The following is a 27,548-nucleotide window of genomic DNA, read 5'->3' as shown; positions in this document are numbered from 1 at the left end:
TTACCCAAAATTATTTAATATTATTCAATTACCAATTAATTATTAATTAACAATAACAATAAAGTAAATATATTAGCACATTAGCTGTAATTAATTTAATTTAATAATTAATATTATTTTTTCGCAATTAATTAATTAACAATAATTAAAAATTATATATATAAATAAATTACTCTAATAATGTAATTAACTAATTAATATTATTTAATTACCAATTGATTAATAATTAAAAATATGTACAAAATTATATTAATTAATTAACTAATTAATATTAATTAATTACCAATTATTCATTAAAAATATTTACAAACATATATTAATTAATTAATTATTATTAAATGACTCCCCACCCTTATCCCCTATTAACCCAACATCCCGCTCCTAAACATTAACTACAATTTATATTACTATTAATAAAAACAATAAAAAAATTTAACCTTTTTTCTACATATTATCGATATTTTTTACTTTGACTATTTATTGATATTTTGTCTTGTCAATTTTTTTAAGTCGATATTTTTGTACTCGATATTTTTTTATCATTATTTTATTCGATATTTTGACCAACGATATTTTTTGTTATCGATATTTTATTATTGTCGATATTTTTAACTCAATATTTTGTCCATTCGATATTTTGGAGTCGATATTTTGTCTGTGCACCGGTATAAAGGTCTGTGCAAATCAGTCCAAGTTACCTGGGGGGGTAACACGAGCTGCTTAAGTATCTAAATGCAAATTAGCTGAAGCTTTAGGTGTTGGGCAAGGGCCCAAAAGTCAACTAACCTTAATGGATTTCTTTCCTGGACGTTAGATCTCCATCAGCCGGTTGGAGTCTGTGGTCAGTCAGCGTGTGTTTACTAAAAAAATGAAAATTAATGCCTTTTGGGTTAAAGAGCATTAGCAGCGCGGTACCGCTCTGTGCGCTGGGTGCCTCATAAGTTAAAATGCCAACTGTGTGAAGGCGCGTACGTGAGGGGTTCTTAAGTTAAGCAACGTGGCAGTACAACTCGGCCAGTTAGTGCAATGTAGATAATGGGTATGACAGTTTTATACATCGGTAAAGAGATAACCATCTCTCGAGTCAGTTTGTGCAGTTACAATAAAACGTTTACGGAGTTATCGTGCCTATAGTGCGGGATTAAGAAAATAAACATGTCAAGTTAGAAAGGCATCTCTTGAGTCAGTATGTGCAATTAAATTAACAGTGTCCTGAGTTATCGTGCCAGTAACGTGGGATTTAAGGAGATAAACATCTCTAGTCAATGCATAATTGAGGAATATCCTTATGGCTACACATATTGGTTAAAGAGGCCACTAAGAACGTGTAAATTCTAGTGTGGAGGTCCGGGTCTACTTGAATTTTAGGCCACGTGACTCTTCTTTGGTTGTTGGTTGGGCTCAGCTCTATTAATTTGGAAATATGGCAATGAACATCCCTATCCAGGTCCTTACCCTTCAATTTTAAAAACAAAGAGTTATGAACGCTGTCTGTCCTTGGTTCACTAATCATATTTTCCACTAATAACCATAGTCTAACATTAACAAAAATATAATCTATGATGCTTGTGTAGGTACCCCTCTTAAAAGTGGCCTTTCTTCCTATATCTGAAGGGGTTCTCCTGTTACAGGCCCTCAGACTCCTACCAGTAGTTAACAAAGCAATCTGCAATGAAACGTTGGAATAACATAGACCATGTTTAACAGCTACCAAATTGGGGATGCCCCATATCTCGTCCTCTTTGAGTGAAGCACTTAATAGAGCGGAGGGTTCAAACGCAGCATTACAGTCCCCTGCGACTATAATATTGGAATTCACTTGATAACCTCCCACTAAATCGTATAATAGTGAAACTACTGCAGATTCACTGCTAAAAGGTTCTGACCTAGCATAAACATTTAGCAAGGTCAGGATTAGGCCAGACTGAAATGTAAACTGAACGTCCATAATGCCAGGTGAATTTATTAAAAGTTGCTTATATCTCAGGCTGTGGTGTTTTAACGAATATTAATAATCCGCCACTGGCCCTGCCTGTCGTTTTGGAGGGAGAGCATCCACAGAATATTAGGTGTAGCCTTTAATATACACTTATCTACGGCCCTAGTTTCTTGAAATACACAGATTACAGTGTTTCCCATAGAAGTAATCATTCGGACTGGGATAAGGTGATAAATCAATATGACCTATGAAGCAACCTTGGCTTTGAAATCCAGGCTTGCCAAGTCACATCCAAAGTTGATGACCTTTCACAGCCATTTTTATTGACCTTTTCCCACTAGAAGAGTTTTACTTTCATTTCAGAGATTAAGGGGCCGATTACGATGCCTGTGAGACCGCCACTGACAGCTTGTTAGTGGCGGTCTCACCGCCATCAATGACAGGATTCCAGCCCACCAAATTACAATGGTGGGCAGTGTGATGGCAGTTGGAAACCCCAATCTCCATGCATCCGACGGGCTCCTTGAGTCTGCCGGTGGGGCTGAGGGCCTCACAATCCCTGCAATGTTGGCTGTGCCTAACAGGTACTGCCATAGGTGTTATGATATACCTCCCTGCCAGCCGTTTCATAGCGGTTCACCCGCCATGGAGAGGCAGTCAGAAATCGACAATGGGGGCACGTAGCGGGCCCCCCTGGCCCTTTATTTTGGGTTTAGGGGCACATGTTGTGTCCCCCTACATATCTCTGCACCATATGGCAGGCACCACATGGTATCTAACTTTGTTAAAATGGGGTATCAACCAGCACACCTATTATAAAGAATTTGATAAAGTATGCTAAAGTGATCTATTTGTCAAAAGCCGTGCTGCTGAGGTGCTTAAGGTCCAGCCTACAGGGCCTGTGATACTAAGATATGGAAAAGGTGCGGAGAACTCCGTCCCTTTCATTCAGCACACTTCTGTGTAGCATCCCTAGGGCTTTTTCAAATGATTAAACAGTAGGAACAAAAATCTCAAGAATATCTACCATATAATCAGTAACATAGTACATTCATCCCATCCTTTACTAAATCAGTTAAACAAACATCTTCAAAGTTATTACTTCAATGGAAACATCAAGATTAGAAATCCAAATATAAATAAAAGTGTAATACAATTAATGTATAAATCACATGTTAGGCCTCTATTTAGGCTTAAGTTTTAACATAAACCCAATGCATTACGAGTACAACCCTAGATCAGGGGCATAACATTTGTGTACTTTTCAAACTGTATTCTTGAATTCTGTAGTAGACCGACTGGAACAGAGAAACAAACTATAAAAGGAATGCTCAATGAAACAATATTAGTAATACTGATATATGTGTTTGCAGTCACTATCGACAATTAAAAGTGTGTTGATCAAGCAGGTTGAAGAAAGAAACCGTGTCCCCAATAGGTACCAGAAAGTGAAGGGTGAAGTTGAACCAGACGTAATACTCACGTTGGTTACTTTGTGACCAACAGTGCTTCTCAAGATGCATGAAAGGTTAGCAATGTTTAAAGACAAATCCATGTGGAGAGAGCCCCTTGTGATCGTTATGTATATGGAACCAATCTCAGCAAGGTAAACCAAATACCCATGAATATTCATAAAATTGGCCAACAATTACCTCAAGAATTAAAGGGAAATGCCAGTAAGACCGTATCTCCCCACGAGGCATCTCTCTACCTAAGTGAACAACGAAACGATAAGTAAAAGTAAAACAACTTGTATGCAAAATTGAGAGTCTAACAAGTCCCTCAGTGTTAGTGAAAAAAGTATGTCCTATTACTGTGATAATTCAGCCAAGATTCAAATGTGGTAATCCTGCCGTACGTGATCTGTAAATAAAAATGACCGACTATTAGTCTCCAAAAGGAAGGGGGACAAACAAACCATTCGTACATGAGAGGAAATTCCCGAACTGAACTCACAGATTCTTTTCGCAGCGGAACCCTGACTTGACACCAAGACATGTGTGCTGCGTCGGAGAACGTCATGTGAGGTAAACACGTGATCGGAACGCTTAAAGTTGTATTCCACATATTTGAAATGCCTCAAAAGTCACTTAACTTTATTAAAAAAACACAAAAATAAAAAGGCTACATGCAGCATACAGTGACCATGGTTCACGTTTGAAAACAAAAGCTAAAAATATCCAGAAGTGAAAGTGCTGTTGGTTCCTGTGTATTCAGTTATTTGACCCAGCATAATTCTTGGACGAATAAGTAACACGATTACTGGTACTCTTAGTTACATTGCAGATCAATTCCGTTTCAAAATCTTCTGTGATTGTATGACACAGGTGCTGCTCAGCGCTTCTCTTGTTTGTAACTTTGCGCTAGCTTGGGCTGATTATTGCTGTTAGAGTTTACTTTAGAGAACTGAAGTTAGTTAATGCTATTGCTAGAATCTAGTCCTTCCATTGTCCTTCAATGAAATAGTGGTGGATGGATATAGGTTTACTTAGTATTAGGTCATATTTTTTTCACGGTCTGCATGACGCCTCCTCTGCCAATGAATGCTCAGTTAGTTCTTACCCCAGCCCTCCATAGAACCTTTTTGTAGTTTGGTTAGTGAGTGGCAGGCTTAGCAGCAATAGCATTGTCAGTCAGTAGCAGAACAACATATTACGCAACCAACCAACAATTTGGTGTATGCACAAATTTATGCATGTGTCCTCCATCTCATCAATGCATTTTTTCTGGCAAAAATAAACTAGAAATGCCGACTTACTGAACACTTTGCCAGTCTGGAATAGGTGGTGTAGGTCAGGTGGTACTGGCTTTGTTAGTTAGTATTCTGCAATCAGAATGATTATGGAACATTTGATTAGTGTTCTATAAGTAGACGGTCCGTGAATCCTGCAAGCCAGTAGTCATTTAGATTGGTCAATTTTATTGCAATTGCTGTTTCCTAAAATGTTTCAGCAGTTTTTTAAATTATGTATTTGTTTCACAGCACTCAATGTTTTTCTCTTTCTTTATTATTTCTTACATGATCAGCACCCAGGGGCAAGAAGATGGGGTCCGAGTCGGCGGGACAACCACCAGAGCGCTCTTCTACCAAGGATCCTGCTGCTGGCCCCAGTAAGCTCTACAGTGCTTCTAATATTAACACTTATATTTCCCTAACTTTTTAACGCACCTTATTTTTTCCAACCTATTAATTAAGCTTCCTTCCTAATTCAATTTAAACAAAAGCTTCTTCATTATGCTTTCCAAATTTTGGGTATCTATCCCTGCCTTTCAGTTCCTTCAAACTGCTTCTGCTATGACTCTCTTTGCTACTACTATTAGACTGTCTGTAGCTAAGCATGCTCTGTTGGCCACTCTTTAGTTAAGGTATTCTTTTGAATAAAGCTGTGCTAGAATAGATGTACCCACTGCGTCCACTCTTGTCTTTTGCGCTGTACTCCGTAATCTCTAGGATTTGTCAATTCCCTCCAACAAAATGCGCAACCAGATTTTTGTGTAGTATTTTTTGTTAGGTTAGTATGCTACTACTACTGCTCTTGTGGGTATTCTCTGCACAGCCACATACATAACTATGCACAAGAAAATAGGATGTTGGTGATAGGGAAGTTGGACCTTACTTACACCTCAGGCACAGAACTCAGAAGAACCCACAATTCACTGACAGACTACCTATAGTGTCTCAGTCATTAGTCATTTGTCCCACTCCCGACCCCCTACACGAAGATAGTGATACCCAATGATTTTATTACACAACCCAGAACATAAGTAACACCCTTTCGCTCTCTCACTCGTGTAAGTCCACAACACCGCAGACACTCAAACTATACCACAGAGTCTATGTGCAAGTTCAAAAGCTTTTTTTTTAAGATAACAACAAGCTTTGTAAGTTGTTCCATGAAAATACATCCAGCTCAACCATGCAACATAAAGAAGATTAAAACTATACATTTGTACAACTAGTGCACAATAGGGAACTGTGGGAATTGTGGGAGACACTGTTGAACGTATACGGGTTACACATGCATCTTTCGTAAGCTCTGCAAATCTCTGGTTCGTAGAAGGCAATCTTCTCATCTGCCTATTATGAGAAAAATGATGCACATTAGACAGTATGAAATACAACTATGCAAGCTTTTTGCAGTCATGCCAAAAGGTGTAACATTATGGATAAGCAATAGGGACTAACCAAACTCCATACAAAAACGTGCCTTGTTTTTCAACCTCTTCAGTTGTATGCAACATTCATGTGGCCTCAAAGGCGTCTTACTGCACAACAAGCTGCGAGGTAACATGCACAAAACAGCAGACATGGATCTAAAATGGTTACATGCCTCAGGCTAACTTTCCAAAGACTAGAGTAGGAGTAGAGATGAGATGAGCCTAGGGACCATATAATAAATTAATACTAAAGTCTGTCTACTGATTCTGCTGTGGTACGCAATTTGGACTAGTGATGATTTATGTTGTACTTAACTGTTTATTCAATCTTCCTTCCTGGTGAAAAAACTAGTAAAATAGGGGGAGGTTTGCAGGCATCTAAAAAGGTGTGCTTGTTTTTATAGGTGCACAACCACTACCAACAACCAGTGCTGACAGGGCCAGCGGCGATGGAAATGTTGCCAAGCAGGAGGGGGCAGGAGCTGCGGCTCCTGCAGGAGCACCAGTGGGGGAGGAAACATTAGCAGTGGGCGGCGGTAAGTTATATTCATTACTTTTTCGCATTACTAGGTGGAAGGGGAACATTTTCCTCACTGTACTCTGAGACTTATTAAGTAAGTATGAACTTGAAGGTGTACTGGACAATATACAACGGTTGAATGAGACACCCTTTACTTGGCATTACCAATGCATTAGCAATAGCATTACCAGCGTGAGTTGAGTAAACAAGGCCTCTTCTATCAGACTCCAATTCAGCTGTGAAAGTTATGGAGAGGACTAAAAGTCTGATCAGATGACCTTGATGGATGTGTTGAACAAAATGGGAAAGAAGTGAACTAGGGTGGAAGGAGGAAGGACGAAAGAGATGTAATACGACTACCATAGAAGGATACTTTGGAAGCAGCATGAAGGTGGCTGATGGGAATCCGATGCATGGATTGTTGAAGGATCGGTGGAAGGTGAAAAAAGATGCCTGCCTGGGTGGGCGACACAATATGGGTGGATAGATATAGTGGATAGCAAGAATCATCAGCGGTGTTTGTGTCAAACCCAAAGCCAATATAAAGGAAGGAGTAGCCGCATGGGTGGTTGTTGGTGAAAGTGAAACCAGCTAAGGTTTGTAGAGCGATAATAAAGAATGATAGACATTTAGGCCCTCATTTATGAAAAGTGACGCATCCTTGCGCAAGAGCAGGGATGCATCACAATTCCGTACGACGCTCTGCGTCAGAATGTTGCGCCGCGGATGCGTCAGATTAATGGAATGGCGCACCATGCCGCAAGTTACGCCGCAAGGCGGAAAAAAGTGACGCAGACGCTGCCGTCATGACGCACCGAAAAGTCACGCAAGTGCGGGAAAAGTGCCGTAAGTCGCAATCGCGGAACTGACGCAAGTGTACGCGTCGCTGCGCCACTATCACGTTGCGTCAGAATCCGGAAAACGCCAAAAATACACGCATCCATCTCCTAATTCTCCCGCAAATGGAAAAAATTGCTACCATGGAGCCTGAAGGACACAGCAGCAGTCAAGGGAACCTTCCACATGGCAGCCAGGATGCCCAGCCTGCAACACAGGGAGAAACACATGGAAAGAGAAAACGCTAAATTAATTTCAGTGCTGAGGAGAACAACATACTCATAAATGAGGTGACACCACCAGCACCAGCTTTTTGCAAGTTCCAAGTTGCCACTATCAAAAAAAGAGGCTATTTGGCAGTCCATATTGACAAAGGTCATCTGTGTGGCACAATCTAGGCGGACAGTCATTGACCTCAAGAAACGCTGGAATGACATAAAGCGCAGGACAAAAGAAAAAATGGCAAAAAACCGCAAAGAAGCTGGGGTGACAGGAGGAGGCAGCCCATCACAACAGGAAGAGCTGGTTGACCTTGAGGAGCGGGTTGCGGCAGTCATCCCAGAGGAGTTGGTGGTTGGAATTCCAGGACAGGACAGTGCACAGCATGAGGAACTGCAAGACACACAGGGTAAGTCCCTACAAGGGGAAATGTGCAAAGAAGGTAATGTTGTGCAGTGCATAAACTAAGGTGGCTGGCTCAATTACTGACGTGTTGTGGAAAGAGAAGTCATGCAATGTCATGAACTGTGAAGGGTCTTAAAAAAGTATTGTACCAGGGACATGCACATGTTACATTTGGTAAACAGCTACCCCTGTCAAAGTAAAAATATATGTCCAAAGTGAAGTCCCAGCCCACTGCTGCACCTGACAAGTGCCACACGCAAGTGCAAATATACAACTACCCTCATGAAAAACAATCACACAACATCCTGCTACAGACCAAGTTTCACACTTGTATAACTTGGACTGCTACCACTGTGCTGGCAGGATGTTAATTTGTTCAGGTAGTGGTGACACAATGTGCCACACCCACAATAATAGGCCACAGACGGCCATGTAACATAGTACAACATATCATGTCATTGCATCATTCCCACATTAAAGTGTGAGAAAGCGCAATTCCAGGGCTGTTGCTGGGGGTGTACCCAGAAACATCCATGTCCAATTAACAATGTACAATAGCAAAGTCAAACTGTAACTATCATGCTGCGCCACAAAGATATGCATACACAGGGTCTATGTAAGGCATGCACAACCTGAATAAATACTTACTCTTCCCTCTCTGATATACCCAACATATCGCTTTTGCATTCAAGTGGACACATAGAAAGCGGAAAATTCTTTTGATGACTGCATCATGCAGGAATGTGTCCCTTACTTGCACACAAACACTGATCCCCTGCACCGCTGGACCCCCTGCAACATGGTGCAAGTCTGCCTGGGTCGGCGCATGCCAAGCATTGTGCACCTGTGTCGTTGTGAAGGACAGGTGACACCAATAAAGAGACCCTACTCATAGTCACCCCATGCAGGCCCAAAATCAGTCATTGTACGACTTTGTGCATGATGGTTTCAGCCACATTATCTGCATATGTAAGGGAAAGTACTCAGGAATGTTACTCAGCATGTGAAGCCCTGTGCCACATTACACAAGCATCATGCATAACATATGCATGGTGGGTCTGCACATCCCAAAAAAAATATCAGTAGTGGTGATGTGCAATCCATCCCAAATTTGGAAATACATTAGCATCTGCCAATTGTGTCAGTACCACACACCTGCTTCATGGTAGGTATAGGGGTGAGGCAGTGTCACCGGGAGAGGCCTGCACCAAGGTTTGCTGTACTTGAATGATGCTCCTCACATGAATGCATTATTTAAGCACTGACCAGCTACATCTGGATGAATGACGTATATAACATGAATAACAACATGTATTGACATACAGTGAATACAGCACATCTATGTTGTCACGACCATGGGAATAACATAAGTGTACCAATGGTGTTCTTGCAGTGAAAGAACATCCAAAATCAATAGTGTGCAGGAATGCGCACCATCTCACCGAATGCCTCCATTCATGGTCTGTACGTATGCATGCACTGCAGCACACCTATATTGCAATGGGCGCAGTCCAGCTGCTAAACATCCAGCAAATATGCACCATAGTTAATTATACAAATGGATCATCAGCCAGTCTGCAGCGCTGTTTGTGTAGCTTAAGTGCCAAGAATGTTTCATCACATTAGTAAGCTGTTGCATACAGATGAGAGCAAATGCTCAGGAGTGATAGCAAATTCTATGCCAATGGCATTGCATCTCCCAACAAAACTATGGCAATGACATGCAAAGTAGGCGTGACGTATCCAAATAATGCCAACAAGTTCACTAACTGCACCTTGCAAGATTAGCAAGGCTGTCACAGACATGAGAGAAACAAGCAAAGTCATGCAAATGCACAATAGGTCCCGGAATGTAAAGCCACAACATACATGTCTCTAAGGAAGGTGACAAATCGTGGCACAACATATATGCATGGGAGTGGTACTGGACAGCGCTCCAAACAAGGTAACAGGGTTGCCCTGTGACAAAGATACACTCAAAAAATGTTCAACAACAACAATATTGTGTGCATTCCTATGGCGCAACCATGAAAATTGTTGCTGCAAGAAGACAGCGAGGCAACACTTCTCACCATGTCCCTCCTTGCAATAGCATGGATGTACAGTACCTACTGGACATTGCTCCATGATTCAAGCAGTGACAGATCCATTACAAATCATACTGTCAGTGTATGCACAACCATGCCGCAACTCCACCAATGCATAGTGGCAGACGATGCCAATGGCACTGCCCACATACATGGCTGCCATGAGGTAGGGGGAAAGTAGGGATGCAAGTACATTCATGAGGGGTGGAGAAATGATGGTGTCATTCGAGATCCTAACAGTGCTATTTGTGTGCTGTAGTGTCACAAGTATTTAAGCATTGGTGGACTGTCTTTGCACAAGGAGTGGATGAGACGTCATGCAGTGTCCTTGCTCCAGCTGCAAGAGGGCGCAAGGATGGCAGTGGTGATTGCTGGTCAAGTCACATATGTCATGCATTCAATGATGGTAGTGCCAGGAGAGTATAAAGTCAGACCTGAATCAGAAGTACCTGCAGCTGTACTACAGGTACTTAACCATGTCCTGTTCAGTGGTATGTTGAGGTCCCTTGATGCTTGTGTCTGATGTCAGTGAAGTTAACCTGGAGGTGTTGTTGGTCAGGTAACTTAAGCTGCTGAGGTGGAACTGGAGGTCATCGAGAGGGATGCTGTCTGTGGATGTCACACACTGGGGTGTAATGATGTCAACAATGGTGTTGGAGAATGGAGCACATGGCCTGTGTGTCCTGCACATGAGTGTGCTGCTGAGTATGGCCATGGGCCTGGTCACGATAATGTACTTGTCGTAGTACATGGTCAACCATGGCACATTAGAGTGGCTGCTCATTCTGAGTGTACCAGTGTATGGGTTAACAATGCCTCTTCCATGATTGTCGTGCTGCCACATGCAGGTGACACAGAAGTTGTCCGTGACAGTGATGGTGATGTCTGTAGCAGAGTTACGTCCTGGCAGGTGAGGTGGCGTACAGGGTTGAAGGTGAGGAGGTAGCTGACATTGTATTGTTGCAGTGTTCAAGAGGAATAAACCTTGGTTCACAGTGTGGACCTGAGCCAGTCAAACGCAAACAGCGTACAGTATGGTTGCCGTAGTCTTATGCAATGACCATTTCAATGTATGCTGCACAATGTCAACAATGCAATGCATGTGTACCAAAATATAATTTCAAAATTCATCTTTGTGACCCCAATTATGTTGTGATGTAAGTACTACATGTGGTAATGTGTGTCAGTATGAAAAAAAAGAAATTGTGACAAATCTTAAAAAGTAACAAAAATGTTGTGCATTTATGTGTCACATTAATAACAATTGGTTGTTTCATGGGGGGACATATGTCTGAACTATTATTTGTATAGATGTACATCATGAGAAATAGTGGGTCAAATTTTCCGAATAAGAACACATGCTGTGTATATAAATTTTGGCTATGAAAAATGGTGTGTGCATTACTCACTAATCTGACTCAATTGTGTGTGTCGTGGTTGTACATAAAGGTATTTAATGCTTCAGGTCTGGGTGTGTGGTGACAAAGATACTTTGTCCATGTACTCACTGAACTTTGAACAGTGTATTTAAAGTCTCCGCTGTGCAACACCTACTCTACAGTTGCAACATGCCTAGTATGAACAATTAATTCAATGGAATGTGATGACATGGCATGTTTTGGTATCATGTATGTGCCTTTTGGTACAAGAGTGTCACAGCTGCTCTCCATGGGGGCACAGTGGCAAACATAAACATTGGCAATTGGGGGGGACAGCTGTGAGTTAACAAATACAAGACAAAACAATCAATGTCTTATGGATGCAGGGATGTGTGTGTGAGTGTGTGCTGCAAAACATATTGTGGGCCATTCACAGAATGAACTGAAGACTCAATCCAAAACTTACTACTACATTGGTATTCACAGAATGCACTTACTAATTTTAGCATTCACAAAATGAACTTAATACTTTTGGTATTCACAGAAGTTAGGATTTTGTCTAAAGTTTCTCTGAAGATAGACTGAAGACAGACTAAAGGCAAAATCCTAACTTCTGTGAATACCAAAAGTACTAAGTTCATTCTGTGAATGCCAAAAGTAGTAAGTGCATTCTGTCAACACCAAAAATGTATGAAGTTTAGGATTGAGTCTTAAGTTTGTTTTGTGAATCTGGCACACATTGAAGGAAGTCTCACCTCAAAGCTGTGTCCCATTTCTCTTGAGCCTATGCAACCCTGCCTTTGTGTCACGTTAAAGGAATTCGCCAGCCAGGCTCACTACTCTGAGTCAATCACAACGCTATGAAGTGCTGGTGTGACTTGTAATTGGAAAGGGGATAATACATGCTGGAATGTCGGCCATGTTTTCCATGGAGGCTGCATACCAAACATGGAAGTGGGTATTACTGCTCTGGTCATCATGGTTGGTACCTGAGTCCTCTTGCCAATATGCACATGACCCACGTCATCTAAGATGTCCCCTACCCACCCTCCCATGCCATGATGACACATAGCATGATCACATCAGTCACTCATCCCTTGTGTCTCCATAATAAGTCAGTTCAGTGCTCTCATCTGAGCCCACACTCCACATATGGTCTATGAACTACCACTAAGGCCCCCACCCCTGTCTTCATGTGTTACGTCATCACTGAATATTGTACCTCACAATTAGCCTACTCAATGTCAGCCGCTGTGCAAGCGCACAGCAGACGCATGTACATGGTGTGCTGAAGGCATGCCTATGGGAAGTGAATGCGCACATCTGGGTCCCAAATGCAATCATTTCCAGCAGCAACTGATATACAGTCATTCACTGATGCAGCTCAGCCAGCCTCCATGCACTCATACATGTAAAACATTGGAGAATGACAACAGGCCTTTGCAAACATGACCCGCAGACATTTCACATGCCTACACTGCTGACAAACCTCAACCACCACCCTGGTCTCAAACACAGCCAACACCAGCGTTACTACAAGTGAAAGTCACACCTGGATACACAACTGCGCATACCAGACCTCCACCCTCTGCAAGCCTAACAAACACCACTACAGGGACACGGCATGGTAGAGCACTGATCTCTAAGAAGCAAGAGGCACCAGCAGATACCTTGGTAAGAACTGTATAAACACCAAGACACCTGAAATGTAAAACACATACATGGACGCAATGAGGGAGTACCACAGATAATTAATCCAACATAATGGAAAGTCCTGCTAACTCGTCAAGGTCCTGCATGAATACAACAACCTACGCTGCAAAGCTACAGACATCACCCTGGCACTACAGACCTGTGATAAGTGTCCAACAAAGTTCACCATAAACAAAAATATGTCACTACAACAACTTTGCCGTACACATGAGATGCCACAGGCAGCACCACGCAAACCTCTCCCAACACAACAGCCATACTACCATACCCACCGGGACACCAGTCACAGCTCAATGCACCCCCTCCAACATGAGATACAGCCACCTGTGGGATCACTACAGCCCTGTCCTCATTACATCAACAACAGCACCAAGATCACCCTATTCACAGCCACAGGTGACATCTGCACCCTCCGGGACCAGGAGCTGTGAGTGTGCTCTGACACAGACTAGCACCACACAGATTTGCTACACTACATGAAGCAGGATTGAAAGGAACAACGCTTAACTGGGTCACTCATCCCACCAAGAGGTCCAAGGATCAGACTGACAACCTTCGCCTTTAAAATCACGTTATTCCAATGCTGAATGCAAGAGGGACCATCTATGTGTCTGACCCTTGTCAACATCAACAGGGCTGCCTTAGCACCATTTCAAACCAAACACAGCCTCAACATTGTATCCATTGCTGATGACAGACAGCTCATACTCTCTCACACCTAAGACTACACCAACCAAATACTTGAAATACAATGAGGAATGCAGTACGTCGCAGTCTGCATGAACCACAGCTGCATGAAATCAAAATCAGAGAATACAGAAGTCTGTGTCCTTGGAACAACTCCTTCAGCATGTAAAAACACATGTTGGATCTACCACTCTGATGGGAAGGGGCTGCCGCTAACGCTCAAAGAGATAGGTCTTGATGAGTCTTCTGAATGGGAGTAGGTCCTGGGTCTGCCGTAGATGGGTCGGGAGGGTGTGCAAGGTCTTGGCGGCGAGGTAGGACAAGGAACTGCTGCTGGAGGTTGGTCATAGGATGTGGTGGACAGTGGTGAGGGGGAGGCTGGTGGAGCGGACCTGGCGTGTGGGGTTGTAGAAGCTGAGTCTGCTGCACAGGTAGGCTGGTCCGGCCTACTGGAGTGCATTGTGTGTCTGGGTCTGGAGCTTGAAGGTAATCCACTTGCTGATGAGGAACCAGTGTAGGTCTCACATTTGGGGGATGATGTTTCTGCGGTGGTGGACGTTGACAATCAATGAGCTGTAAGTGTATTGGATGCGTTGCAGTAGTTGTAGGTGTTTGTCTGGGAATCCTGCGTACAGTGCGTTGCGGTAGTCCAGTCTGCTGGTGCTCAGGGCCTGCGTCACAGTTATTTTTGTCTGGGGTGGGGATCCACTTGTGGATCCTGCATAGCATGTGGAGGCAGTTGTAGCATGAGGAGGAGATGGCGTCGACCTGCTCAGACATGGAGAGGGAGGAGTACTGGATGTATTGTAAGTTGTGTGCATGGTCAGTGGGTGTTGTTGCTGTTCCCAGTGTGGTTGCCCAACAGGAGTCGTCCCAGACCCAGGGTGTGGGTCCGAGGATGAGGACCTGTGTCATGTCCAAGTACAGTTTCAGACTGCTGCTCCTCATCCAGTTGGTGAGGAACTTCATTACCTCGTGGAGGTTTGTTCAGGGTGTGTGTGGGTCCCTGGTGATGGAGAGGATGTCCTGGGTGTTGTTGGTGTAGGAGATGATGTGGAGGCTGTGATGGCGGCCCACGTGTACGAGGGGGACATGTACATGTTGAACAGTGTTGGGCTGAGGGATGACCCCTGGGGTACGCTGCAGATGATGTTGATGGCGTCCGATTTGATGGATGGGTTTCGGACACTCTGGGTTCTGCCGGAGAGTAAGGACGTTGTCCAGTCTAGGGCCTTCAATTGGAATCATGATTCTCGGAGGTGTGTCTTCAGAGTGTGATGGCATACTGTGTCAAAGGTGGTTGACCAGTCCAGGAGGAAGAGGGCTGCTGTCTTGGTGCTGGCTAGTTGCTGCATGATTTGGTCTGTGCCGGACATGTGGACTGTCTTGCTGCTGTATGTACGTATGAATCCGGACTGGGACGGGTCAAACATGTTGGGGTCTACCAGCTCGCGGCCCAATTGCATGTTGATGATTACCTAGATGACCTTCGTTGGGAACGTGAGCAGGAAGATGGGCTGTGAGTCCTCGAGGGCATTGGGGTGTGCCTTGTGCCTCTTGAGGAGGGCATTGCTTGTGGTGTGCTTCCATATGTCATGGAATGTTGCTGCATTGAAGAAGATGTAGATGAACATGTGTAGTAGTGGTATGATTGCTTCCTCTGCTTTGTACAATAAGTGGTGTGGTGATGGTACTGCTGGTGATCTAGAGTGTATGGAGTTCATGACCCTGTCGGTTGGGTCCTTGTCGACGTAGTACCATGAGGTGCTGCGGTTGGCACTGGTGGTCCTTGCCGGGGAGGTGGAGTCTGGCATAGTTGGGGTGGTTGTGGTGGTGAAGCTGTCATCGATGTCACCAAATGTGCGCTGTGAGAAGATGAACAGTGAGTCCCACACTTCTTGTGAGGGTGGCATGTTGATAACGTTTGAGCATGGGTTTCTTTGTTCAATAACAATGCAGAATACCTCATTGCTGTTGTGTGCATTGGTATCCAGACAGGCTTGGAAGGAGGAGCTCTTTGCCAATCTGTTGAGGTGGTGATGTATACACGTGGGGTCCTTGTGAACTGTGTGGTTGTGCTGTGTGTGTCCATGGAGCCATGTTCACTCCATCTTCCGGCATGTGCGTTGGTAGGTCTGGAGGTAGTCGGTGAACCGGGTGGCTCTGTTGCAGGTGTGGCTGTTGGAGGGTGACGTGAGTGGGGCAAAGGTGTTGGTGCAGTCCTACATACACTGTCAGAGTGTTTGGGCACTGGTGACTGGGTTGGTGGGGTTGTAGTTCGGGCTGTGGCTGAGGGGTGTGACCAGCTGGTCTACCTTTACTTTTACCCAGCATTGGTGAGGCAGCAGTTGTCTGCGGTGGTGTGTGGTTGATTAATAGAAGGTAAAATTGATGCTGCGGTGGTCCGTCGAGTGCAGTTCAGTGGTGTGGTTGGAGGTGACGTGTGTGCCTGTTGAGAAGACGGGGTACAGCTTGTGGCTGGCGGCATGGATTTGGTCCTGAGTTGTCTGCAGCCGGGTCTGGTGAGGTTGTTGATCAGTATGGTGGAGTTGTCGTCGTTGTTGTCCTTGAGGTGTAAGGTCAGGTCCCACAGGAGGATGTAGTGCGTGGAGGGGAGTGCTTGGGCTCTGGCGAGGTCATTGATGGAGCTGCAGAACTGAGCACTGGGTCGGTGTGCTGTACACGAGGGTTCCCTGAGGGTGGTGTTGGGTGTCGGTGTGGATGTTCATGTGCAGGTGGTTGGCGGTGTTGATGATGTTGTCTGCATGGGTGCCGACCTTGAGGGGATACTTGTGGTCGATGGTGACCCATCCACCAAATCAGTCAGCGCAATCCCTGCGGTTGAACTTGTAGCTGTCTGGGATGTCTATGGTGATGTTGGTCGCAGAGGAGTAGTTCCACCAGGTAACGTTTAATAATCACACATCTGGGGCGGAGGTGTCAAGCAGATCCCAGAGCCACATGGGCTGTGTTCGTGTGGAGTGGGTGTTGTGGATAATGCATCGGAGGTGGCTGGGTCCACTCCATCTCGGTTTGGTGGCTCAGTTGCATGTGAAGCTGCATGTGCGACAGGAGAAGGGTCCCGTGTGTATGTTATTGTGGTGGCCTGGAAGCAAGTGTTGTATTGGGCGGCATTGAGTGCATGGAGGGTACAGGCGTAGTACTGGAGTCTGGTGTAGTCTCATTAGTGGCCACAAGGGGTCCTGGCGCTGGGCATGGTCCAGGTGCAGATGGCTGCAGCCTGGCCTGCTTAAGGTGTGCCTCTGGTGCGCAAGTAGCACAGTCGAGCAAAGTTTGGCACATATGGGGATGTGGGAGGGAGGAGCAGCTGGTATACGGGAGCAGCAAGTGTGCATGGGGTGGTGGAACAGTGGCACTGAAAACAAAATGGTGTGCAAACAGGGTGAAAACTAGTTGCACTGAGGCCACTAACGGGGCACTAATGTGGTGGTTCTGCACACCTGCCAGTGTGTACTCAGCAGCGGCAGCAGGGGCACACAGGGGGAGCTGGGTGTAGGTTGAGCAACATACCAGGAGCAATGTGGATTATCCAAATATAACGTAATTAGCATGAAGACACAGGAAACGGGCCTCACACAAAAAACACAGCCGTGATGGCTATGACAGGTGGGATGATGTGAGATGGAAAGAAATCCATGTCCCACATCCTCAGTAATTGTGGCCTGATACCTGTTGCACACATATAGAGTGCAAATTGCCACATGGACTTGCTACTGTGCTGGAATGTGTCCCCAATACACACCAACAAAACAGACATCAGGACATGCACTCAAGTAGAATGTTACTAGTGTGCAAGCACTGTCTGCCCTTGTGCCATGTTTTTGGACTAACATTTTGTATCCATCAAATGATTCATGCCATGTCATTTTAGCTAACATGAGTGATGATGTGTAGCTTGAACTTTGACATGTTGACACACATCAAAGTCAAAAAGGGTAGATGACTCAAAATTGTGCATCTGTACACCATATGTCAGACATGATCATAAACATACATCTATTTGTCATTTCAGGGCATGGTACACCTACTCATGAGCAGGAACCTATGTTTGAATCCGATGATGAGGGCGGTGAAAGTGTAACAAGTCTGGACACAGGAATCATCCAGGACCTGTTACAATCAATACAAACTCCCTCTCCCCCCACAAGAAGGCAAAGCAGCCCAGTGGGATCTCCGCTTGCCCAACATAAAAGCACTCCTATGCCACCTCCCACAACATCTGAGCCTCACCAGTCGCCAAACACGCTAAATTCCTTCGAACAACGTGTTGTGGATGTACAGGGTCAGTTGGCACAGGAGGTGCGTAAAGGGATAGAGAGCATGGCAGGCACCCTAGAGGGAGTGCTCCGTTGCCTAACATCAAATACTGGCAGTGCGCAAACTGGTAGCAGCAACGAAGCACCACCACATACTTTGTTTCACGCCATGAATGAAATTTCAGAAGTCATGCAGCAGAGGCACAGACAAATGCCTAACACAAGTGCCAGCCTTAAAGTGGCCAACAGGCTGAGGGAAATTCAGGACACCCTCAAAGAAATGAATGCTAAACAGGATGCATACCTGACAAAATTGGCTGACTACCAACGGGATGTTACAGCTGTGCTTGAAAACCACCAAGTCATGCTGAGTGCATTTATGCGGTACCTGATGGGCATGGAACATGATGCAGGTACAATCCCATCAACATCTGCAGTCCCTGATGTGTCTATGCCTCTTGTGTCGACTGCACCACTGATTACACCATCAGCTGTGACAACAAACACATCTGATGAAGAAGAATCAGAAGATTTTCCAGTCCTCCGCAGAACCATGCGTTAGCATCACACATTGTACCTGGACAATAAATATACACAGTCTGGTGCTCATAATACTGACATTGTACCCCAGTAATGACGAAAAACAAATTACTGCTAGGCAATGGATGTAAAATAAATTATCTATGGCCTCCATTCATGAGGTGAACGTATGATGTTGACATTCCCTTATCACACAATAAAAAACTACTCACTCATGCATGTCACAAATGTCATGTTTATGTATGGACTGTGCATGTACATCCTCAACCCTACTGTATGTGTCCCTTGATTATTAGAGTCCTGTCATACCTTGGTACTTGCTAAGTTGTGTCACTTACATTAATTTGCAACCACAACATGCAATTTCCAACTGGCAACATTCATAAAGTGACTAGTAACGTGTGTACAACAGCATTGCTAATGTGCAACATAACAAATGATTTAATAAGTTAGAATGACTAACACTACAAGTTTGTACAAGGAGGGGGTGAGTGGTAAAAGCAGATTTGCTTGCACGCTACCATAAATGTGGGTCAGTCCAAGGTGTATGTATGTGATGATGAAATATCTGACATACCACATGTATGTATGAAAGCCAAACATCAGTACGTGGCTGGCATATAAGGCACATCCTAAGGTAAGATAAGTAGCAGACAATTCTATTAACTTAAGCATAGGAATAGGGACATGCTTCACACCAGTGATTGCAACAACATCACTCAACACTCAAATGGTGTCTCATGTATGAAGTCCTACAAACACTTCGGTGCTGCTGCAAAGACTGTGGCCCTCATGCCTTAATGCCTTGTGGCACCGAAGCATATCGATTATCACTTTTCTAATGTCATTGAAGGCTGTCATTGATGTGGCTCAGTGTGCCAGATGTATGTTGACACACTAACGGAAAAAATTAGCTGCGGAATTAGCCATGGCAAGATGACTTACATGACATGTCAGATTAGAGATGACCTGACACATATGTGAATCTGAGCGAATGGCAAAGCCTTGCCACACCACTGATCCTTGATCACGGTTACACCTTTCATTTGGAGAAGTGAGAACGTGACCAATTTCAAGCTTGGAGTCTGTTAGAAAATCCACTCAATTGCTATGTGAAAATGAGTCAGCCACCATACTTCCACAATAAGTACTTATGTACAGGCCTGTCAAACAGATAATTGTGCTACTACACACAAGAAATGTCTTTTCCCAATTGAAATGCCCTAATACACTCGTGGTACAATCTGTAGCACTAGTACAATGTAGATTGCCAATGAGGCCATTTCCCAGTGGCACCATGGTGTGTCTGTGCCTTGTTCACTGTATTGTGCCCTTGGTGTGTGTGTCTGCTGTTCATGATAGGGCTAATTTGGCCTGTCTGTTGTGTATCCCCTGTATTTGCTCTGTTTTCACACTGACTTTTACTTGCCACTGCAGTTACCAGTCCATCCAGCACCCACACACGTCCATGCTCCAGCTACAAGCTGCTCACCCTACACACGACCCCAGCTGAATGGTGGATTATGTATATAGGTACCATTGTTGCTGTTCAGTGAACATACACAACATGCGCAAGACCAGCTGAAGTTAGCCTGGTTGTTAAAACCACCCCCACTACAAATGCAGCACTCCATGTATGCAACCTTGAAATATAATACAACTGTCTGCTCAGGACAGCGTGCAAATACCAAGCAACAGTCTCATGTTGACACTGCTGAAGCACCTTACCCCGTCTGCTGTCAATTACAGCTATGAACACCCAGCTGGATGCCAATGCACAGTGGTGCCTGAGCTGCATCCTCTTACACATATGTCCTGCGCACAGATATGGCATGTAAATGTGTGAGGCCAACTACAGCCTATGGCACAAGTTACGTTGCCTGGGTCACATCTGCAACTGGCATGATATGATATGATATGATATGATATGATATGATATTGTATTTGTAGAGCGCGACTTACACTCCATGGAGCATCTTGGCGCTAATCATACGTGTCACAGAGGAAGAAAAAAGAAAACAGAAGAGCCAAGTGAGGACTCAGTAGAAAATGATCGATCGACCGGAAGATGGAAATTTAAATTAGAGCTAAACAGGAAGTATCTGTGATCTTAAAAATCCAAGTTTTAAGAGCCTTTCGGAAGAGGTTCTCTGATGGAATTAGACGCAATTGGAGTGGGAGCTTGTTCCAGGCTCTTGCTCCTAATACTCCAAGGGATTTTCCTCCTTTTGTCGTGAGTCTGAATTTAGGGATGACAAGTAGGTTTAGATTGGAGGATCTCAGTGAGCGAGATGGTGCGTATCTTCCAAACCTTTTGGACAGATAGGTGGGGCCCAACTGATGGTAGGCTCTGTAAGTGATCAGTAACATTTTAAATAGCACCCTTTTGTGGATCGGCAGCCAGTGAAGGGTTTTAAGTGCTGCTGAGGCAGACGATTTCCTAGGCCATCTCAGCACGAGACGGGCAGTGGCGTTCTGGACCATCTGCAATTTGTGCAATACAGCTTTGCTAGAGCCTGCATAAAGACTGTTGCAGTAGTCTAAGCGAGACGTAATGAGGGCCACCGCTACCGTCTTTCTGGCTGTCAGGGGGAGAAGGTCAAAGAACCTCCTGAGGCCCTTGATTATGTTGAAGCAGGACCCCGCCACAGTACATGCTTGTTGTCTAAAGGATAGGGCTTCATCGAACCGTATCCAAAGGTTTCGGGCTGTCGTGATGGTATTCGGGGGGACTTCAGCATCCTGAGGCCACCAGGTTTTAGGGGAAAAAAGGTTTTGTTGGCCAAAAGGAAGGATTTCAGTCTTGCCTGAATTACATTTGAGATGGTGATTTCTCATCCATTCGAAAGTTGCGGTAAGACAGTGTCTCAGATTTTCCTCTGCCTTTGTGGTATTGTTATCCAAGACGAGGATGAGCTGAGTATCATCAGCATAGGATATTGTGCTAATGTGGAAGGATGTGATTAGTTCTATTAAAGGTGTCATGTAAAGGTTAAAAAGTATTGGACTCAAACTGGAGCCCTGTGGTACCCCTGTTTTTAAAGCTTTTTCGTCTGAGCAGTAGCTTCCCAAAATGGTAACTTGCTTCCTATGGCTGAGAAAGTTTTTTAGCCATTCTAGGGCAGTTCCTGCTATTCCTGATTCTGCTAGGCGGCCAATTAATACGGGATGTGAGATCGTATCAAAGGCCGCCGATAGATCTAGCAGAACCAGGACAGCCTATTTACCTTGATCCATTGCAGTCTTAAGTGTCTCCACCGTATGTAATAATGCTGACTCTGTGGAGTGTTTTGCTCTAAAACCTTCTTGGTTGGAGTGCAAGATGTCATTGTCCTCCAGATACCTGGTCAGTTGTTTATTTACTGCTGCTTCATTAATTTTGAAAAGGAGTGGGAGCAGCGAAATATGGTGGAGGTTAGAGAGCACGGTGGGGTCAGCTAAAGGTTTTTTTTGCAAGGGTTTTACCGCGGCCAGTTTCCATTCAGACGGAATGGCGGCAGTGGTCAATGAAGAATTAATGATAGCATTAATGCTTGGGTTTACGGTGTCTACTAGGGTGTGAAGCAGCAGAGGAGGGCAGGGATCAAAAGGGGAGCCTGACTTACTGGAGAGGATGGCTTGACGGGTTTCTTCCAGACTAACCAGGGAAAAGTTAGTTAACTGAATTTCACTGATCATTGGTTGTAAGTTTTCAGCAGGGGGGGACCCGGGAACGTCTGGGAAGTCTTTGGTCAGGTTAAGTATTTTCTGTTCGAAGTAGTTTGCTATGGAATTGCACAGTGGGAGTGAGGGCGGGATTTCTTGTCTAAGGGATCTGGGGTTCATGAAATTTTCAACTATTTTGAAGATATCTTTTTGTTTATTGGTGGAGGAGTTGATAGCTTTGAGGAAGTGGTCTTTTTTAGCCTTTTTTATCATTGTGTTATATTGTCTCCTCGAGATTTTATAGGCAGTAAGTTCATTAATTTCATAAGTGCAGCACCATTTTTTTTCTAGGGTTTTGACCTCTTTACGTTTTTCTTTTAGAGGGAGGGAGAACCAGGGGGCGGATTTTTTGTTCCGCTTTTTCTTTATTTTTATCGGGTTTGCTGGTCCACAGAGATCTGTGATCCATTTACAGAAGCTATTGTAGTCTGCTTCAGTATTTCCAATCATGAATGGTTTGGTGTCCTCAGCGATAAGAGCCAAGTTGGGAGAGTCTGCTAATTTTTTCCAGTCTCTCTTTGTCTGAACGTCAATTTTCATGTTGGCTGTTTTAACCTTTTTCTTATTCGTAATCAAATTGAAAGGGACCAGCCAGTGGTCAGTCCAAATTTGGCTCAGGGGGGATTCAACTATCAGGGTTTTAATGTTGGTACAAATACAGTCTAGTATATGCCCTGCCATGTGTGTGGGTTCTTTGGTTAGTATTGTCAATCCCAGGACATTGGTTAGATCTCTGAACCATATGGCGTTAGGGTCATTAGGTTTATCCAGATGGAAATTTAGGTCGCCTAATACTGTAAAGTTGGAAAATTTGAGGGTTAGGTTACTGAGTGCTTCCTCAAGACTTTCTTGGAAGTCATTCAGTGGTCCTGGAGGGCGATAAATTAGAGCACCAGCAAATGTGTTTTCTTCATTTATCTGGATGCAGAAACCCATGCTTTCTGCTCCCTTTATGTCAAGGAGTTCGAACGTGGTGCATTTGATAGAGTCCCGATGAATGATAGCCAAGCCACCTCCTCTCTGTTCCTGCCTATCTACCCTCTGGATGAGGTAGCCTTGGGGGACTGTTATAGCTATTACTGGATTGCACCAGGCTTTGAGCCAAGTTTCAGTTATGAAGAGCATATCAAGGTCGGTCTCCGTGACTAGGTCGTGAATATGTTCCCCGTTCTTGCACATTGATCTGGCATTGATCAGTCCACCTCGAAGGGAGTTCACCTGTTCCAAGTTTGGTGGCCATTTCTCAGGAGTAAGACGGGTACCACATGTATCACAGCATATTGGCCCTAACCACTTCTCAACATTGATGAGTTTGTGGCAGTATTTCGTATTATCGTTTAGGGACAAAATCTTTTCTCTAGAAAGAGATGGTATTTGAGGAGTACAAACCAGGGTTTGGACATCATGGATAGCCCTGGGCCCGGTCGCGGCACGGACGGGCACAGACGGGCTTGCCTTAGGCGTGCCCGCTGCGCCTGCCCACTGCGCGTCCGGAAGTGGCACATATTTGTAGGAAGAAAACGGCGCCTGAAGAGGGCGTGGCCTCGTCAAAGGGGGCGTGTCCGTGCTTCGTGCCGAGGACGGCAGGGAAAAGCCTAACAATGCTTTATTGTGCCCGTGCCAGCGATAATATTCGCTGCGCGGGAGTTTCAAATGGTGTGGAGAAAGGTGAGAGAGTTCCAAGTATTTTTTTTAAAAACAACAGGATAAGTGACACTCAAAAGTTAAAAGTACGCTAGCCTAGCTCCCGGCTTCCGCCTCAGGAAACACGAATGATGTCAGGGTCGCTTGTAATCAGCGGCGCCTAAATAGTGTGCTCTGGTGGGCGTGGCCTCGTCAAAGGGGGCGTGTCCGTGCTTCGTGCCGAGGACGGCGGCAAAAGCCTAACAATGCTTTATTGTGCCTGTGCCAGCGATAATATCCGCTGCGCGGGAGTTTCAAATGGTGTGGAGAAAGGTGAGCGAGTTCCAAGTATTTTTTTTAAAAACAACAGGGTAAGTGACACTTAAAAGTTAAAAGTACGCTAGCCTAGCTCCCGGCTTCCGCCTCATATGCAATCCACAACTTGTACAAGATCATGCAGACATACGGGCACAAACACCATGGAGGGATGCCTTGCCATCATCTTCAGGAACTGCCTCCAACAGACTAATGCCATTATGATCAAGTGATTGCACAGTCCTGAACATGTCCACTCCTGTATCAAAGTCAACTACAGGACAACTCCATGCTGTACCCTTGCATACAGACATCCTTGATGTGCCACAACATTTGCCAACGACAATGCAGACCGCACAACACCCTACAATACGTGGACTATGTACAGCTCAGACACCAGTATGACTCATTGACAAACTCAGCCTATTCAACCTCACCGCACTCCTAGACAACATCCCCGACATCAGATATACCCAGGTTGTCATCAACACAACTCACAAGGTGGAACACACCCGGGCACACATTGTCATCCAAGGTAACTACATTTTCCTTGGCCATCCCTCACATCCTCCCTGATCCAAGCCCCAATGCATCCTCTCATCATTCAGAAAACATACCATACACATGTCAAGGGCACAGTCCCTGTGCAGACACTGGTGCAAGATCAACACAGAGCCCCTTGCCTCAGCACTGATACACACCCCTCCATCCACCATGTGCCACACTAACTCAGATCATTACGAATTACAGATGTAGTACTACATATGCACATACATGGCTGCACACTCCCTTGACGCACAACATACAACACACCAACAATGTCACCTGTGTATCCACGGACATACAACGAACAATGCTCATGTGCAGGCTGCTGGATTTAGATTTGAGGCTCAACCAGACCCCAGGATTTGCACTCCGCCTACAGGGATAACATCACAGCTAAATGTCCAACTCATCTGATCCACACAAATGCAAAATCATGAAGGGCACAATCCTTTACACATCATGCCAATCCATGGCAAGCATCAACTCCATACCAAATTAAAAAACATGACCGAGCTCAGCCCTCACTCACTTCACGGGAATTTCATAGACACGTGGTACAGTCTCCTACCACTAGATCTGCAAAGTGAATGTCAACTTAGATGAACATAAGCAAGGCATACCACACAACACCTTAGCCCAAGTAAGCCACACTACACACCATCCTCTGGTGGCCACATGTCTACATGTTTCACACCACAAACACCGTGATGGACATACATTAAGGAGCACCAACACACACCTGCCCACAGCACATCTTCCACAGGGCTGCATCCCCCATTGCACACGAACAATGACAGTACATGGCCTCCACCATTGGAACACGCACCTCCACAGTAATTGCAAATGTTGACAGCTAAATGACATTAGCAGTTACACCCCTGCTGACCGAACAGACGTCAAGACCCACAGGCACATATTTCCACACACATTTGCAGTCAAAGTCATTAACCAGAGGGTCATCATGCACCCAGTGATGTTCATAGGAACATACAACATCCCCAATCCTGCTCCATGACAAACAACAGCATCAAGAGGTCCCTCCTACACGCCACAGCAACATCCACACAATCCTCAAAGTCGGTCACACTGCCACTCCATAGACACTATACATCGCATCATTTCAAGAAACAATGTTCCACAACACACTAGCAGCCAGAATCCACTATGGCATGAGGCAAGGTAATACACCACACTGGATTGTCTCCTCCCTTGCAGACCAGAGCAGATGATTCTGCATGATACATTTCACAGCACAACACACAGAGCACTGATGCTGAGTTCCTCAGTGACTGTCCCTCAGTACCTTTGTCTACTATGTCTACATGGCCCCACTTGCTGTGAACATCAGTGGACATGGACTCTGCATAGTACCCTACGCCTAATGCACCCAGCTCTGCCTCTCCCTCACAAAGGTACCCAACATCACTGGATATAACTAACCGCAATGGATGCAAGATGTGCCAACAAGTATGTGCCTCAGCTGTACAAATCTCCATTTGTTGTCAAAACAGGTCATCACCCTCACAACAACCACTACCACATGGGACTATACCTGGGGGTACCCTGGGCTGGATAAACAGTTCAGCACTCCTATGTGACACACAAACTGTACATTGTACAGAACACATCCCTCACCCTGTCAGTACGGATAATAGTAGTATCCTCACCATAGTTCTTCACCCTCTGCAAACTCTGCAAGAGCATCAAAATTATTGCCAACTGATGCATTGATTAGATGTGCCACACATCCATCATCATCAGCCTGTTCAATGTGAATGCCCTCAATATCAGTATCAAAAATACCCTCAGCACAAAAATGATGAATGTCCAGACAACCGTAGGTAGACGTTCCCAGTGGCTCCCATGATTATACCACTACCGCCAGCACATACAGGAGCACTACTGCATCCACACCCATACAGATATACTGACACTCAATGAGTTCACACACGCCTACACAGTCAGCCACAACCCTGGGCCAGCAAACCTCTACCAATGAATCTGCTTCTAGGCCCACAAGACATACGTCTGCAATACAAACCTAGCCATGGTCACATTTCCATGCATCTACATAGCCAGCCTGTGAACCAGCTTTCTTTTCCACTTGCAGGAAAGACGTGGGTCATACTGGCCCTCAGCATTGGGAAACACTGCAAACATTGAGCTACAGTCTCAATACCAGGTGGCCCAATTGATGACGGCCCTTGTGCCATCTGACCCTCACTTGTTGTGACGTTGTGTGACGCCTAACCGTGCCTAATAGTCATCATCCATCACCAAGGCACATGGTCATGCGATAATGCTGCATGCAACAAATCCGACCCTTGAACGCCTTGATCTGCGTTACAGGCACGTGCAATGGGTGTTGCTGGGTGCCTTCCCAGCAACATCCCTTGGCTTTTGACACTGGCCCAGATGTAATAGGAACATGAAATGTGAGGCACTGTCCAGAAGTTACACAGACCCAGGGCAGGCGTGAGGAAGGCTCAATGTTGACAAATATGAAGAAGTCTCCTTGTCTCCCCTTTTTCACACATTGCAGTAGATATAGTAAGAGGAAGAGGCCGTTGTGATGATTGATTGACTGAGAGGTGTCCG

General features: G+C 44.8%; 1 protein-coding gene across 1 annotated transcript in view; it reads left to right on the top strand.

Annotated features, from left to right (window-relative positions):
- LOC147747418 (uncharacterized) overlaps nucleotides 1–18,783 on the top strand; it is a 48,236-nt gene extending 29,453 nt beyond the window's left edge. The window contains exons 2-3 of the mRNA XM_086925581.1: nucleotides 7,853–8,082; nucleotides 17,978–18,783. Of these exons, the coding sequence (XP_086781707.1) occupies nucleotides 7,853–8,082; nucleotides 17,978–18,783 (1,036 nt within the window). The remainder of the gene's footprint in view (nucleotides 1–7,852; nucleotides 8,083–17,977) is intronic.
- Nucleotides 18,784–27,548: the final 8,765 nt, after the last annotated feature.

This window comes from Lissotriton vulgaris, chromosome 1_1, assembly GCF_964263255.1.
Source record: "Lissotriton vulgaris chromosome 1_1, aLisVul1.2, whole genome shotgun sequence".
Lineage (NCBI taxonomy): Eukaryota > Metazoa > Chordata > Amphibia > Caudata > Salamandridae > Lissotriton > Lissotriton vulgaris.
The sequence above is the reverse complement of the archived record's forward strand: the minus strand, read 5'-3'. Positions and strand labels throughout refer to the sequence as shown.